This window comes from Chelonus insularis, unplaced genomic scaffold (genome assembly GCF_013357705.1).
Source record: "Chelonus insularis isolate UGA/USDA-ARS -01 unplaced genomic scaffold, ASM1335770v1 contig_397_pilon, whole genome shotgun sequence".
NCBI classification, from domain to species: Eukaryota; Metazoa; Arthropoda; class Insecta; order Hymenoptera; family Braconidae; genus Chelonus; species Chelonus insularis.
Window position 1 is genome coordinate 8,838 of NW_023276552.1, and position 17,597 is coordinate 26,434.

The window sequence follows — 17,597 nt, forward strand, 5'->3', positions numbered from 1 at the left end:
TCTTCAATAATGGATCTCATCGATCATCCATTCTCTCAAGCGACGTAGAATCTTCGTCAGTATAAAATATGTATTCCAAGACCATTAGCTCTTTACACGCGACCTGGTGAAAAAATTCTTGTTTTCTGCTTTTTTTTTCTTCTTCTTCTTCAAAATAATATAAAAGTAGAATTGTTTCGCGTCTTAGAAATGAAGAAGAAGGAGAAGAAGAAGAAGAAGAAGAAGAAGATGAAAATAGCGTAACGCCGGGAGCGATCCGGTGATTTACCGCTTGGGAAAATAAAAGGGAGAGAGAAAGGGACATCAGCTTGGCATGTGGAAGGAGTCAGAGCACGCGCGGCGCCCACTCTCCTCTTATACCACACGAGATTTACCCTGAAATGCCACAGTGATTTGTGTGACCAGTTACCGTTGCCATTTGCATAGCCCTACCCTCACCGAGTGCATTGTTATCTCGCGCGCCCCTCCCACTTCCTTCATATGCACTCAACTAAAATGCTAGGAAGTGCTCGAGTTGTCTTGGAGTAGGTCATGGACCTTGATGATATTATTTAGCATTTTTCACTTGATGCAATAATGCTGATACTATCGGAGCATTTGTTTTTAATCGTTTTGGAGTAAGCTCTCTGAAGAGAAACGAGTATGGAATGATGGTCGGTGTTTGAAGGGAATGCTGTGGATTAGTTTAGAGTTACATGTTGCTCTATGGAATTAAAATATCTTTTGTTTTTTTATTATTATTAAACACGTATAATATTGATGATAAATGAACATTGAATAATGATAAAATGTATGTTTCAGTGAGGACGCAGGGCGTATCGGCGACGAAATGAAGCATGCAGCATGCGTGGTAGCGGTGTCACGGCTGCGCGGTCCTGCCTTCAACCCCTGGTGTCCGCCAGCCGCTACCTCGCCGTCCACGCCCTCCCCGGTGATCCCCTGTACTTCGTCGTTGAGGTAAGTAAAAAAGTAGCTCAGATCTCTCAAGGTCTACACAAAGTCTGCTTAAATGCGAAGACTTGCATCTTTTAATTGAGCCATTAATGAGCTCGTTAGCGTGCACGCCTTGGTGCCTACGCTTTCCAACGTTGTTCACAGAGGAAATGAGAACTAGTATATAGGGGGATATATGTATACACATATAATGGTAGAAAGATACTTCTCACGATTAATTTAATGGAATCGTGTTGCCTGTCATCGGAATAATCTCGTGAGACTGGATTCCACTCGACTATTCCTAGGTATAGACTATTATTATTACTCGTTCTCATGTTGTTTTTGCTGGAACCATCAAGACTCGCCTGGAGTATATTCCAAGCTCTATAACTATACAATTCCCTAATCGATATTTAATTTGTGAGGAAATGATGGTGCGGATAAGAGAAGGAAATGTCTGAAGACTATGAAATGATTGTTCATTCTTGAGGAAGGCATTCCTGACGATCGAACATGATAAATCAGCTCTCTGCGAGGAGTTGCGGTTAAGAGCCAACCATCTTTTCACGTGTTTATGTGTATGTGTATGAAAGAAAGAGAAAGAAAGTCAGACTGAAGGAGATTGGATCGGTTGTAAATCCAAGACAGCAGGTTGTTCGCCCGGATGTTTTATGGTCTGAGGCCCTAGAGATTTGGCCCGGGACAAGCAAACGCGCTGTGGAATGCGACGTGGCTGTCGTAGGATGTCCGATGAACAACGATAAATCCCCTGGAATTGGGCCTTGATCATTTTTCCATCTTTATACCACCTACTCGACCTGAGAATGAATTTACCAATTTAGTGCTCAATCAACGATTTATGGGTGTATTAAGGATCGACTTTTCAGACGTGCGAATTTAGTGTTTCCTCTAAGGAATTTACAGCCAATGTAAAAAAAAACTCAACATTTTTTACTTCAGTTGGATTATTTGGTTGCATTCCTATGCACTTCAACTATTCAGGAATTATTGAGAAATCATTTGATTGAAGAAAATTCAAATATGAATTATTTGGTGTAGAAAAAAAAATCATTTGATCAATCAATTGTGGTAAATCATGAATTAGTTGACTTGCTTGAGCTGGATGATGAAAATGTTATTAATAAATAGATGATCGAGTGAGAGGAAAAAATAAAAATATTTAGAGGAGATAATTGGCAAATGTGACTAATTCAGAATGCCAAACAGTTGTCGATCGATTGATATATCGAATCGAACGTCAATTCGAGATGTTAGTAAGGGGAAAGAGACGTATACAGCAACCGGTTAACGTATATAAACCTCACAGCAAGCACGAGGGCATCCAAGTGGACAACGAAGAGACGTATCGTGGTGTCTCATCGTGAGTAAACGCGAGCAACACAAATATATATATGTATTTATACACATACCAATGTGCACTAAAAGTGCATACGCCAAGTTGTTTTATATGTGTACGAATATTGCAAACGGTGAAAGCGTAGCCCACATACCAGTAAATGTATTTAATTTCCTAGGACGACAAACTTGCCAGTATAAATAATTTCAATTATACATTATTAAATCATTACGATATCCTTTTTTACATATTGTTTATTATTAAAATTTCATTGTTGTCTTGCTAAATCATTTATTGCGAAATTATGAATAACAAGAATTCCACAAGACTCGACAATTCATTAAGAATGCAGTCATGTAGTTGCAGATATTATTCAAACAATTAAACATCAACAAGAAGTCATGAGTTTGAATTTACATTGAGAGCACGATTTTACTTATTGTTTTTATTTATTTAATTATTTTTATTAGAGCATTTAAAAACAGAGAAAATTAAATTTTTTTATTGATAAAAATAGGAAGTGAATCAGTGAATATTTATTATTTTTGTTGAATAAAATATGTTGAAATAATATACTAAAAGTATTCTACAAAATAACATATTTCAAAATGAGTAAAAAGTGATGGATACAAACATTTAAAACGTTTTAGCAAATTGAAATAATTTATATTAATTTGCAACGTATTTAAATATCTTTTAAAATTATCATTATCATCTTTTATCTAACAATTGAATAATTTTTTTCAGGCAAAGTCACGAGTAAAGGAGGTTTATGCGCAAACATGCTTACTGCTTGGGCAACAGGGCATGCGAGACTGCGAACTTTTTGGCCTAGCAATACTTTCAGGTATGAAATGAAAATTTAATTCTTCTCAATCTATTCATAAGCTTATTAATCAAATAGACAACTTTTTATTTACTGGGAGGGGGGAGAAAAAATGTCAAAAAAATAGTAAAAGTATTATCATACAAGTATAGTGACGAACCTCTTGACTTAATCTTGAAAGCTTTTTGCATACCAAACTCGCTCTACCGCGTCTTTCGTTTGCAATGTACGAGGCCCTTCTCCCCCACCAAGAGATACGAGCCGGTCCGACTTGTTCCGCCGCTACTGACGCGCCTGGCGAGCCACTTGGGCCTTCCAGGCCCTGTGCAAACTCCCCCCTCCCTCCTACTCCTCTCTTGAACCACCATCCTCAGCCGGCTTTCTTTCTCTCTTTTCAACTCAACACCCCACCTTGGAACTCACATTCCAGGGACCCCCATCACCGCGCGCTCGAGCTCTGGCGGGTTTTGAAACGCGCGAGCCATGACACGGAAAAAAATGCATCTGAAAAACCAGAACATGGATGGGGAAAAATAGATAAGATATTTCCACATGTTATCCAAATCTAAATTCACTCAATTCTACTTCATTTACTCTCATTATCATTATTTCTACATTTAAAATTCAACTTATTATTTTATTATTTTATATAATATTTATTTTTATTTTATAATAATGAATAAATTAATGAATTTAAAAGATAAGAAAGACTTTGAGTTGGAAATGCAAAATTTAGGGTTATAAAATGAGATTAGGTATCAAGATAATCAGACATGTATCGTCATAGAAGGCCCATCTCCATGCCGGCGGATACGGTGGCTAAAAATAGAAACTCTGGCGGTGCGGAACCTGGCTCCGTTGGACCCTTCAAGCGATTCGCGTGACTTGCTTTCCGTGAAGGGCTCTTGGGAATTATTTGGAGCCCTTGAGCTCGGCCTTCATACCAATTCTCGATCTTATTTCGTTCTTCATACACACATACTCATCCTTGTTATACATTCACACATATCTACATTTATTCATCACTATCTTGTTAATAAATTCACCCAAAAATATTCATCTCTTTTTTACTCCAAAAATAGAAACTTTAAATTAAAAAAAAAAAAAACAAATTAAATAATTAAAAGAGAGAGAGAGAGAGAGATGAGGTAATTTTTTTTTGGAATCGATAAAGAATTCTAATAATAATTGAGTGAATTATGAAGATTTAGAAAGGAATAGTGAAAGGAAATAAAAGTATACGGTTGAAAGATGAAAAGAGGAAGAGAGAAAGAGGAATGTAAGGAGAGAGAGAGAGGGAAAGCGCTCGCGGGTAAGACGGTAGCCCGGTGATTTGTATAGAGTGCCTTGTATTCCACCTCCCACCATCATCCTGGTCTCTCTCTCGGGCGCTGTTGCTCGACGACTCGGCAGTGGAATGTGGGAGGGTGAGGACTCGGGACCTCGCTCAAGGAGTAGGGGAAAATGGGATTTAGCAGGTCCAGGCATATAAGCGAATGTTGGCGGGAGCAACGAATGCCCCGCGAAACTTGGGCGCGCATTGCGACAGCAAGAAGACGCGACGCTGTAGCGCAAAGTGGACGTACATATTATAAGGCCCGGTCTTTTTTTCACCCCGAAGACTCTCATAAACAACACCTCTTGCCTCGTATATACATTTAACTCACCATCTTTCTCCTTTTCTTACCATCCACCATCTTGTTTTACTCGTCTTTTCTCTACCTTATTTTTTCTCGCGTCTCTCGCACACGAGATTTATGATGTAGTATTCCACTGTGAATAAATCTTTCATAGCTCTTTATATCTTTCTACATATATATATGTATCGTAGTGTATCTTCAAATTTCTCTTTTACACTTGAGTAACCTTGACGAGATTGTAGTCATGTTTGACTTTGCTAAACATACACATGGCATGAATGACTCATTCATAAAGTCACTTACATAAAACAATAATAATAAAAATGATGAAATAAGTGATAAATTAGAGCTGTGACCTTTTTGCAAATGTTATTTATATGAATAAACAATGGAGTATGCGGGTGGAATAAGTGTAGATATGAATAAGAGGGAGAAAAGGGGAAAGAGAGATTTTGGCGATATCAAGAGAGTTGGAGAGTAGCAGCTGGCAAGGGCCATTTTATGTCTCTTTTTTCTGGTTATTTCTTTCTCTATCTCACTTACGTTTTGTAGTTGGTATGAAGAAAGAGAGAGAGAGTAGTATATTCTGGCTGAAATATTTTTTTCTTTTTTATATTTTCGCTTCTTTTGGATTCCTCAGTATGTACTCTCTTGAGCGTCGTTCCACTCTCGGTCTTCCTGTCCGTCCTTCATCCTTTCGCTCTCTCTTTTTCTCAGCAGTGCGTTCGTATTCCTACCCCTACCGCTCATCTTGTCTGTCCTACCACCGTCCTTGGCCCTTCATACCTCTTTCTTTCCATCCTCTGACTTGACTTGGCGGCCATCTCAGCACCACGACCGCACTTACTACTCAACTCCGTATTTACGTGGCATGTTTTGTTCCCGTGGAATAATTTGATCGAGCTGAAATATGCGACTGCAGCGAATATACGTGGACCCCCTGGGGATTCCATGAGGAGTTTCAGGAAGATCAAGCTCGACTTTATGTACAAACTTGAACCATCTCTTTTACCCATTCGAGACTACACGTGGAGGCAAATTTAAATTCACTTGGCAATTTTATGGTATCCACCAGCTGCTTATGAGAATTGTTTACGATCATTTTAGCGTAGTATACAACTGTAAAAATGTTACCAAAGTATGCGGGAGTGATATAGGAAGAGAAAGAATAAATGCATATTCGCGTTCAGTGACCGGAGGGGCCCCGAACAAGGTCTCGCGAGCATTCAGGTATGCGACCCATCATCCGTTCGTTCTCCAGCTCATGACGCGACACTACTCCCGCCTCGCGCACGGGGTGGCGCGACTAATGTGGAATGCTTGCCCCACAAGACTCTTGCTTTCTCACTTGGCCTCTTCCTCCATCGTATCTTCAACATTCCATCGTATCTCCAGCCAAATTCCAACCAAAAAGCTATGAAAAATGAATCCATAAACCTTCACCGCATTATCATTGCCGTATTATTATGATTACGATCATTAGCGGAACGAAATAAAAAAACGACTGGCTTTTTAGACTAACGTTGTTGAAGAGTGGGCTCATATGGTGTAGGAATTCATGAGAGAGTGGATCTTATAAGCCCAGGTAACGTGTGAGATCATCGTTCTCCACTTCTTCTTTCCCTCTTGCTCTCTCGCTACGCCTTCCCGGCAATCAGAGGGGTGATTATGGTCGTAATTACGGTTACGGCGCATTGCCATGGCGGCAGCGAGGCATTGTTTCTTTCTGGGAAACAACATGCTCACTTTATAGGGATCCTTCTTCTTGTCACGAAGTAACTTCACTTTATGTATGGATATGGAAAATACCTCCACTCCTCTCTTCTTCCTTCATACCAAATCCACCAAGATCCAAATCTTTATTACTTCCGCTTTACGATTTCACTTCTTGGCATTCAACTTTTTTAACTTATCTTGCTAGAGTGTATCATTTTTTTTTTCTTCTTCTTTCCGATGTTTATATGCGCGAACCCCTCCATTCGAGTGAGCAGGTGTGTTCGAGTCTGCCAGCTTATACGTCCCAGAGAACCTTCAAAAAAGAATCCCAAGTTTATAGACTTGAGGGCTGTTGCCAGGAGAATGCGAATCTTCTTGTGATTATTTACATTTTTGCTTCACTTTACAGCTTTTTCAATCGTCATTTTAATTAGTCTGACTTGGATTCATTGATCAGCAATCCTCTTTTCTTGGAAATCAGTTTGTTTTAATGAGAAATTAAATATTTTGATTAAAAAAGATATTGATTGGTTGAGGATCATGTGGGTAGGACGAGTTTGGAGTCTTATTAGTTTTACTCATTCAGAAACAAGTTGAAAGATTTCTTTCATTGTTTAATACACGTTTAGTGGTATTGGCACTGTTAACTTCTTGTATCACAGAATTCAATAAAATTTGATTCAATAAATATTCACCAAGAAAATAAAAATATAAGAAATATTGAAGTAATTGATCAGGAATATAAAAAACATTCCTCAAATGTCTATTTCTAATAAAAAAAAAAAAAGATTCAGAGTATTTATTTGAAAAGAAAAAAAAAATACTCCAAAAGGTTGTTTCAATTAAATAATTATTCTTTTATCTCCAACATTTTTCCCAATTCTTTCCCAAAATTAACAACATGAAAATAACAAAACAAAATATTTCAGATGGCGAGTATCTTTTTGTGGACCCCGAGAGTAAGCTGAGCAAATACGCACCGAAGAATTGGCGAAGTTCTCATACTTACGTGAGTAAAATAAAATATATATCGAAAAGAAAAAAATTATAAAGACATTAACCGAGAGAGAAAGAGAGAAAACTTCTGAGAAACACCAAAGTAAATGAGTACATATCTCAAACAATCCAATGAAAAAAAAAAATGTAACGGGGGTAAAAATGAATATTGGACTGTCGAAAGTGCCGTTGGGCTTCGTAAGACAAGTAGTTAAGTTTAATATAACTACATACATACATGTATATGTATATATATATATATATATATATTGAACGAGATATCTCCAAATCTGCCGTGCATCTCAGTCTCACTGGTGTGCTTTCTCTTTTTCTTTCTCTTAGCCACTAATGATGGCCCGCCAATAACCAATAAATACTCGCCCGGTGAAACAGGCTACCGGACTACGTCCTTATCTCTTGTGCTGCATCTCGTTCAAGAGCTCCATTGGCTCGGCATGTAACTCCTATTAAAATACTCGTGCTTGCTGCAACAAATTGAAAAAAATTCAAATAAATGAAGACAAAAAATATTTATTCATAATTTCATAATTAAATGAGCTATTTTATATCGAAATAAATGTGGATAAAAAAAGAGCCCAAGCTCTTGAGAATGACTGTACAAATGAGAGAGGAAGAGAGGAGAGGTATATAGGGATAGAGGGGAAACGTGGATTAATATTTATGGTTTGTAAAATATAAGGATGGGGATCCGGGACGGTAATTTGCCGCGATTTGACCGGAGGGTTTAGGTCTAGACACGACTCACTGCCTCTTTTACTTCCTCTTTCTCTCTCTCACACACTCCTCACTCTCTTTGATACTCTCAGCTGCTGCTGTTGCTGCTGCTACTTCGCTCTCTGTGCCTCCGAGTCAAATTTTCGTGCTACCGAATTTGGAGTGGAATTCGTTATTGACTGTGTTGCCTCGCGGGAGAGAGAGAAAGACCCTGAAAGCCTCGCAGCGGCACCCAAGGGATAATTTATCAACCTTTCACAATGGCCCGGTGCGCATTCCTCACTCGGGACCTCTTCAATTTGTCCTATAATGAAATTTCTGCCTAAATCTATCGAACAGTCCAAAAAAAATTTCATCATTATTACTATTAATATTGTTATTATTCGCATCATTTTCAACGTACTTTTTTCATCATTTTTTCTTTTTTTTTTCTTTCCTCCTTTCCAATTATAAATTGAATGAATGAATGATATTTTTGGAAAGAAAGAATTGAGAATGTTTCTCGTGGAATTGAATTTTTCTAGTTTCAATAGAATGGCTTTTGATTTTTAAAAGGAAATTGGAGTTTTTAATAGATGCTTTGAAATTCATTTGAAAAGAAAATTATCATTTTGGAGAAAAAAAAGTCATTATTAGAAAAGAAATGATGCTCAATTTATTTTTAAATTATATTTCATCTTTTCTTTATGAAATTTTATTAATTTTATCTGAGTATAATTTCAAATATAAAACCCTAGTGTTTTTTTAATAAAAAAAAAAAAATGATTAACTACTTAAACATTTCACGTATAAAATTAGTTGTTTGAAAAAAAAAAATAAATTCCAATGCCAAACTTATCTCTCTCATTTTCATCTAAAAGTTTTCGCAGTTAAGTGTCAAAAAAGGATATTATTCACGATAATAAAATATCAATTTAAAATCTAAAAAAAATATTACCTAATAAAATAAATGTTTCTACTTTTAAAATAAGTTTCTCTTCATAAAAATCATTTATTTTTCAGTAGTGTTATTAGTGATTGCGTCGTTGGTATTTTTATTAAAGAAATTTCTGATGAAGTTTATTGACTTGACTACCACTTTTGGAGTGTCTTGTGTCTAAATGTAGGCGGAGATTCTTGTAGGCGAAGTGTCCCCTTGAGCTGTTAATGATTTTAAATATTTTTTGATGTCAAGAAAACAGCCGTCGAATTATTAATTTTTCCACGTGCTACGGTAATTATATTTTGGGCGATGATAGACTATTAAAAAGGACTTCCAAACATTTGGAGTAATTACCCACGTTGGATGGATCGAGAGATGATCAAGTTGAGAGCTCAAGATGGCCAGTTCTTAAGTGGCTTTCCACTCAGGGAGACTCGCCTCAAGGCATGCGTGCACCGGTTGCGTTCTCTTGGCCATTCAAAGAACTAAATTGCTTTCATTTGCGAGTCCAAGTAATTTTGTTGTGCTGATGAAGCATCGATATCTGATCGATGTGATGATAGACGATGATCGATTGTTTTGCTTCCGGGAACATAGAAAAAAAAATCTTATTCTTCTTTTCTATACAGGAATCGCCTTTCATAATCACATTAGATTATTATTTAATCGATAGTATTATATTCATGTATATATATATACATATTTAATCATTGTGCTTCTTTGTTATTGCAGGGCCTAGACAGCAGTGGACGACCGGCTTTTGTGCTTTATTTTCGCGTTCGATATTATATCGATACTCCTTCGCTTTTAAGGTAATTATTTTATTTTCAGTTAAAGAATCCACTTAAGTAAAAATTTTGGAATTTATATGGTAGATGGTATTATCATGTTTAGAGCTCTTTTTCGAGTGTTTTTTCAAGCTATAAATTTGATAAAAATGTACAATTGATGGAATGTTAATTTATTTACAATTTAAAATAAGATGCATTTTTTTTCATGGTTTATTATTATTTTATAACTCGAAAATTTTTTAAATAAAAATATCATTAAATTTCTCAAGTATTAACAGTTGAATACATAATTTTATTGTATTTTTTAGCGATGAAACAACGCGACATCATTATTACTTGCAACTGCGGGATAACGTGGTCAGACATGGAGGTGGTGTGGAGAGTCTTCACCCACATCATCCCTTGCATACTCAAGAGATTATTGCTCATTTGCTCATCCTCGCAGGTCTTGCACTCCAAGCGGACCTCGGTGACTACTCAGAAGAACGTCATCGACCACACGCCGGTAGCGTTGGATACTGCAAACCATCAGACTACTTACCACCCCACATGTGTCTTGAGGCCAACGTTCTCAGCATTCTTGCTTCCCAGCACCGCGACAATCGTGGTCTCTCTCGGGAAGAGGCTGAACTCCAGTATATTCGAGAAGCGGTGCTCCTGGAAGCGCCGCTTAACGCTCATCTCTATCGACTGCGACGTACAAAAGGCGAAGCCGGACCAGGACGTATTCTCCTCGCAATTTGCGCTCGAGGCGTGCGAGTCTATACAGAGGAGGAAACACCGAGAGTCTTTGCCTGGAATAATATCGGCAAACTCTGCTTTGATCGCAAAAAATTTGAGATACGAGCAGTCGACCAACCTGACAAACTTACCCTGTACAGTGGATGCGATGATAAGAGCAAGCTCCTGCTTGGGTTGTGTCGCGACACCCATCAGTTTTCTATGGCTATAGCGCCTCGAGTTACTGAAGCACGCCGTCGTGAGGAAGAAGAGCGAAAAGTCCTCCGAGACTGTTATATGTATCCAGCGAGATGCAAACTCAGTATGACAGCCCGAGGTGCTCGTGGAGATCAACGTATATCGGTTATTTCAAGCACGTCTTCCAATACAACTTCAGGAATTGTTAGTGATCGTGTTCATAGTGAGGATGAACCCGACACAGCTCCAGCATCTACTGAATGTCTAGCAAGACTTACTGAAAGTTCGAGCTCATCAATTCCTAATGATATGGAACAATCAAGACCATCATCACCAACGGCTGTAGACGAGATCGATGGTAATGATGTTAATTTATCGATGACAACTAGACTTACAACTAATGCAACTCCCGGTACTGAAGGATCACAATGCAGTAGTAGTTGTAGTACTGTTGTTGTTGTAAATTCACCAACGACGAATTCAGTATCTCAAAGACCACGACGTACCTCAGCCAATTCAAGTCTTGAACTTGGTTACTCTCACACAGCACAGAACTCTGCTGTTTCATCTGAATCAACTAATTTTCCAGGAGTTATTTATGATAGATGTAAAAAGTCAACTAAATTTATAAATAATGATGTATCAACATTAAACGTTGATGAAGGATTCACTGGAACAGACATAGCAAGTGAAACAAGTGGTGTTTATACTTTGAGAAGTAGTGCAATTCCAGATGAAAGAATGAATGAATTATATTCGGCAACAGAAGATGCTAATGAGTCCATGGGAACAAGTAATGTTTGTAACTTAAGCTCTGTACAGTCTACAACCGATGAAGCTTCAGTTACATCAGGATTTTACACAATTCATAGTGAATTAAGATCTGAAAGTGATGTTTATACTGAAGATGCAAATCCAGATGACCAAGAGCCAATTTATAGTATTTGTAAAGATGACGATGAGGATATGACAAACTCTGTAGGCTTACCAAATGTTAATAGAGAACATTCCGATGATTCAAGATCAAGAAGCAACAGTATTTTAAGTGCAGGAAGTTTTAGAGGTGATGGAAGTGACCCTCCAGGTGCTGGACCTTTGTTAACAGCTGATGAATTATCTGATTTGATAGTCGGACGATACCCACCAAGAAAAACTATAAGTAATTCAATGGATTCTGACTGCGACTATGTTACAATGCCACCACCGCCAGCTCCACCCCCAAGAATGGACAGCAATGATAGAAAATTGCCAACTCCTCCTCCTTATCCTTCGAATATTGATTTTAAATCATTGAGCTTAAATCATTCCAGATCTAAAATACCATCAGGAGCTGAAAGAGAGCCTCCTCCACCCCCTCCGTATAATTCTCCACGGGTAGATTTTGTTCCTTTGCCCCCAAGAAGAACAGAACCACCACCTCCACCTCCCTATACATCACCACGAGAAAGAATTCAAATTCCTCCACCCACGCCTCCAAGAAATGATGCTATCACTCCACGAGAACCGCCTCCACCCCCTCCATATCCAGAAATTCCTTCGGTATGTCAAGAAGCTATCTCTAAACTCTATCCCGGAGCTGGAGATAATTTGTTCACAAGAATGGCCAGTGGGAAGAATTATAATGCTCTTGGTACCAATAAAGTTAACTGTATTTTAACAACTTCTTCATTGACGGCATCTACTGCAGTAGTTACTGATACTCCAGTCAGTCCAGCACCGAAACCACCTCCAAGAATTCAACCGCCTACTTATCCAGGAGATAAAATGAAACCTACTCCTGTTCATGCTCCTGTAGCTGCGTTAGTTGTAGGACCAAATAATTATCTGGACGTTCATGCTTCTCGTGGTGCTCCAGTTTTGTTACCTTACTTGACATCTCCTGCGTCTCCAGCACCACCACCACCACCGCCAATGGTTCATCCGAGGCAACCGCCTCCACCACCACCAAGTTTGGCCACGGTTTATACGAGTCAAGTAGCCAGGTCACAAATAGAACAATACAGACAACAGCTTTATTCTGATGTTGATTATGTCATGTTTCCTCTCAAAGATCCAGCGGTTTCTAAACAGGAGTACATTGATGCCAAACAAGGATCTTTATTATCAGGATTAACATCATATCCTCCACCTCCGTATCCATCTTTTAATAATAAATCATCAGTTGTCTACAGAAGTACTCCTTATTTACCTGGATCATCATTTTCATCCAGTACTAAATACGCTTCTAATTTAAATTTGAGTGATACCAGCTCTAATTATCCTATTCATGGGAATCTAAGCAGCCATTATGCTGCTAGTACGAGCTCTCTCTATAGCGGTGCTACGTGTTCGTCTTCAGTAGGAAGTCAGAGTTTGAGAAGAGAACCGTCAGTCCCAGTACAACCATATACTTTGCATGGTTTTTCACGCACCAGAAGCGATGAGAATATTCTCAAGTGTTTTGAGACACTTTCTTCTTCTAATACTACTACTGCTGTTACTACTACTACTAACAAGCTGCAATCTCTTCCGCAATCCAAACATAGACGATTACCACCTCCACCACCACCGCCTCCATATGAAATTCAGGTAAATTCAAGTATTTTATTTATTCATCCATTTTTACATTGTTTAATCTGAAGAACAATTATTAATTAATTATTATAAATCAAGTATAATTATTGAAAAACTTAATAATTCAGATTAGATTAAATTTTTTTACTTAATCATTTTTATTATCGTTTAAATTAATTAAGATTTTTTTTATGTTTCAGAATTTAGAAAAAAATCAACCGCTTCCTTCTTCATCATCAGGAACTTCATCTCAAGTTTCCATATCAAATTCAGTTACATCCGTAATTGAGCCTGAAGAAGGAAAGGAAGATGGGATGCTTGATATACGAACTCTTCGAGAGAAGAGTAGAAACCTTGATTTGCCTCTCATATCGGCTCTCTGCAATGACCGTTATTTACTGAAGCAAACTAAGGCTTTCGTATTGCCAAAGCATCCAATAGAGAATTCAGCAGCTTCATCAAATTCAAAAAATGTTAATTCTCCTTCGAGAAGTAATAATACTAACGTTGGCACTACCTCGAGTAGGACTAAATATCCCGTAAGTGGATTATCTGCAATGCAAATTTCAAAACCACCGAGGAAATCGTCAACGAGTACACATCGACATCCTTCTGAGATTAAAGGCAATGCCTATAAAATAAATTCACCAACAAAGGCTTCACCAGTTAAAAAAGACCCTACCAGGGCATCACACTCGTGAAATTACATGATTTAATTCCTCAGACCGTGCTTCTTCAACTCAGGGTGCCATTAAAAAATAATAATTATTCCTTTTCACGTCACGAGGTCAATTCTTCATCAAAACTCAACAATCGAAGATAATTATTTTTAAATAAATTTTATTATTTTTAGTTTAGTTGGAAAAATAAATAAAAAACTTTTTGTTTTAATTTCATGCAATTGACATGATATTAATTAATGTAAATTAGTGATTTAATTATTATCACTAGTAAATAATAAATTAATAAGAATGACTTCGTTGATGCTGTAATTTGCTCAAATATTGTCACAAAAATTGATAAATTGTTTTTTCATTTTGAATATAAACTTGTAGTATTACCAAACGTAAGCATAAATACGTGTTACAAAAATAATAGCTAAATACATTATGCTACACGTAAATACTTTATTCATAATGTGCAAACATTTTTTTAGATACTAAGAAATTATACACGTATTTTTATACTCAAGGAGATAAGTAACAATCAAGTGTTGTTAACGCAATAAAAAATAGTAATCTTAATAATCCTATACAATTATTTATTTTTTCACAACTCTTCTCTTAATTAATATCTAATTAATTAGTCAATTAATTAATAATAATTTATTATTATTTCTAAAAATAAGAATACTAATATTGAAACTTTAATCTCTACAATAGAACTTTTTTGTAGTTTTCAATTAGAAAAATTGCTTACCTCTTTTATTTTACCTTTTAATATTGAGAGTATTTTTAATTATATAACTTTATATGTAACCAATCGATTTACTTCTGTTTTGAGACATTCACCCGAAAAATAGTAAATGAAAATGAACAATAGTGCTGATACTGGAAATATTCCTAAAACTGCTACAAGATCAGCATTGTCGGAATTCTAAAAAAAAATTATCATTCACTTACACTACTCATAATATGTTGACTACAAAATATAAAGAACAATTGATATAACTTTGATTATATTATAAAACAATACACCAATGAGAAAAATGAAAACCATGAGTTCAATCATCATAATAATTTGAAATGCATCATTGATAGACTTCATTATTCTAGATAAAAATAAAAATTATTTTTATAAAGTTGTTTTAAAATTGAATGTAGTAAATAATTTACGAACCTTATTTCTTAATAATGTTATCCAATCAAGTCACAAAAAAAAAGTTCGGAAATTATTGTTTTTCATTTTTAAAGATAGATTTTGTACTTTTTGACTGATAATATCTAGTTGACGACAAATATGAAATACTGTAGTGACAGTAATTTCAAAAGTAGTACCATAACAAATGCTATTGTACATCAATGGGATTTGACTGATACAAACGTAAATAAATTATTTTGTTGTTGAAACATTAATAAATGAACATACACGATATGGTATTGTTAAAACTACTTCAGAATACAATAATAATACAGTACACACAAAGATGAATATAAAACATAAAACACTTACGTGAGATAAAATTACTTTCTACTTTTTTAGAGTTGTTACTTACGAGCAATAAGATATCGTTGGAAAGGAAATGTATACCAACTAACAGAGCTTACTATACACATTCCAAAAAATATTTTATAAAAACTTTCAGCTTTCTTGGTATATCGTAAAAAGATTTTCTTTTCTTCTACATCTTCAAGCTCGTAATAAAAATTGTTAAGAATACTTAGAATAGTTCTGATTCTTTTACAAATTTCCAAATTTCATCATGAAAAAATGAATTAATGATGTGGTATGTGCTGATGACTCAGCATCATTATGTATCATACGTCAAAGATTACCGAAAACTCCAGCAAAATCCCATCATTCTATTGTAATATAAGTACTTCAATATATTCTAAAGGTACCAAATCTAATATGGCTTGCCATTGATTTGTCTAAAGGCCATTTCCAATTAATTAGGACGGTTGAGATATTCGGTAAAAAAGCTTTTGCGATTTTGTGAATTCAATCTTGGAAAACTCAATTATTTTAAAAAAATTAAATTTATTTTCATTCAACTGAACTTTTATATTTGAATCCATTGTGTATGTGGTATATTTCTAAAGTTAATTGATGCTGGAGTTGATATGTATTCAGGAAAAAATAGTTGGAAAAATAGGATGTAATTACTACCATACTGTACATGAAGTATGAAGTTTTTATACACTTTTTTCCCATTTGTTTTCAACAAGTTTTAATTGCTTGAGAAACAATACATATGGGTAATTATTGAATCAATTTTTATTATGAGAAGAGAGGGAAAATAATATTCTGTATGGAGCTAAAAAAGTTAGATGTGAAGTGAAGTGTGAATAGACATAGCCCTGGAGGTCTCTATGGACAGTTTAATTTTGTTGTGAGTAGCGACTGTTCGGCTAAAAAGTAGTTAATGCTTGATGAGAAATTAAATTATGTGAAAATAAATCACATCATAAATGACATTCAGTTGAGATAAATGGAGTTATTATTATAATTAATGACGAACATCATTTAAAATGAATCGATGGTAGATGATATAATGCATAAATATTTGGGGTAAGTTATAATTTTAATTACCCAATTATTGATTGACCTGGTCATCATAGAAAACTGCTTTTCAATCATCATCATCATTTAATGACACTTTATTAATTCTTTGTTGATATGACCATTTAGTTTATTGAACAAAATTTTTTTTTTATCTTTTAGCCACATTTACTGGGTTCACTACAGTGTTAAGTGAGTGAGGGAAAGATGTTTGAAAAATTAACATAAAAAATTTTCCACTCTATTAAATATCTCCCCTCAGATTAAAACAAACTTATGGTAACACATGTTCCTGTCAAACTTCTTGATCCCTCCAAGTTGTCCAAACTTTTTCACAAGAGTAAGGGAGCAAAGTTTCTGAAAAAAATTCATGATGAAAATTTTATTGAAAATTAAGTTTGAAGGGGATAGAAATGCTGCGAATACATATCAGTCAGTGGTACTTGAATTAGCTTTGCGTTCACTCTATATAATATTTCTTTCCAAGTCATATCAGTACAGCTAAACGCACCCTTTGAATTTATCAATCTTTCTCTACAGCAAATCAACCTTTTCAAATAACCAGGTAAGATGAGAATTAAATTAACTGAAATTAATTAACAAATTTTAATTAAATGAATTAGCGAACAATAGAGGTTTGATGGAATATAAAGGCGAGTTAAAATTAAAAAGAACAAAAAAGTGGCGCTACCACTGAGATAACTTAGAACTCTTTGATAATACAAGTCTGAGGGGTTGCATCGACTGCACAACTCCTTTCAAACATTTATCTTTTGTAGAACTGACTGTTACCGACTGTCTAGGGGATGTAGGTGTTGAAGCTCTTGTGATAATAATCTATGTGGTTAGGGGTGATTTTATCAGTCAATATTTGTTGATCCAATTGATACCTATCGCGTGCAGCATTTTCATGCTAATATCTACAGCTCAATGATTGATTATAATATAATTGAATAGCCAAAACCATTTTCAACCATTAACAGCA

At 35.8% G+C, this 17,597-nt stretch overlaps 1 protein-coding gene across 1 annotated transcript; it reads left to right on the forward strand.

Moving 5' to 3' along the window:
* The first annotated feature begins 805 nt into the window (after nucleotides 1–805).
* ex (expanded) lies at nucleotides 806–14,627 on the forward strand. The gene is made up of 6 exons (XM_035084655.1): nucleotides 806–957; nucleotides 3,041–3,140; nucleotides 7,405–7,484; nucleotides 9,861–9,940; nucleotides 10,228–13,405; nucleotides 13,591–14,627. The coding sequence occupies exons 1-6, from the start codon at nucleotides 844–846 to the stop codon at nucleotides 14,089–14,091; spliced, it is 4,053 nt and encodes a 1,350-aa protein (XP_034940546.1). The 5' UTR covers nucleotides 806–843; the 3' UTR covers nucleotides 14,092–14,627.
* The last annotated feature ends 2,970 nt before the right edge of the window (nucleotides 14,628–17,597 follow it).

What these genes read in the sequence shown, in the direction of transcription:
- ex (XM_035084655.1), top strand. Translation starts at nt 844, where the DNA reads ATGCGTGGTAGCGGTGTCACGGCTGCGCGGTCCTGCCTTCAACCCCTG. An exon ending in CCCTGTACTTCGTCGTTGAG is followed by an intron (nt 958 to 3,040) that starts GTAAGTAAAAAA and finishes AATTTTTTTCAG; the next exon opens with GCAAAGTCACGAGTAAAGGA. An exon ending in GATACTCCTTCGCTTTTAAG is followed by an intron (nt 9,941 to 10,227) that starts GTAATTATTTTA and finishes TGTATTTTTTAG; the next exon opens with CGATGAAACAACGCGACATC.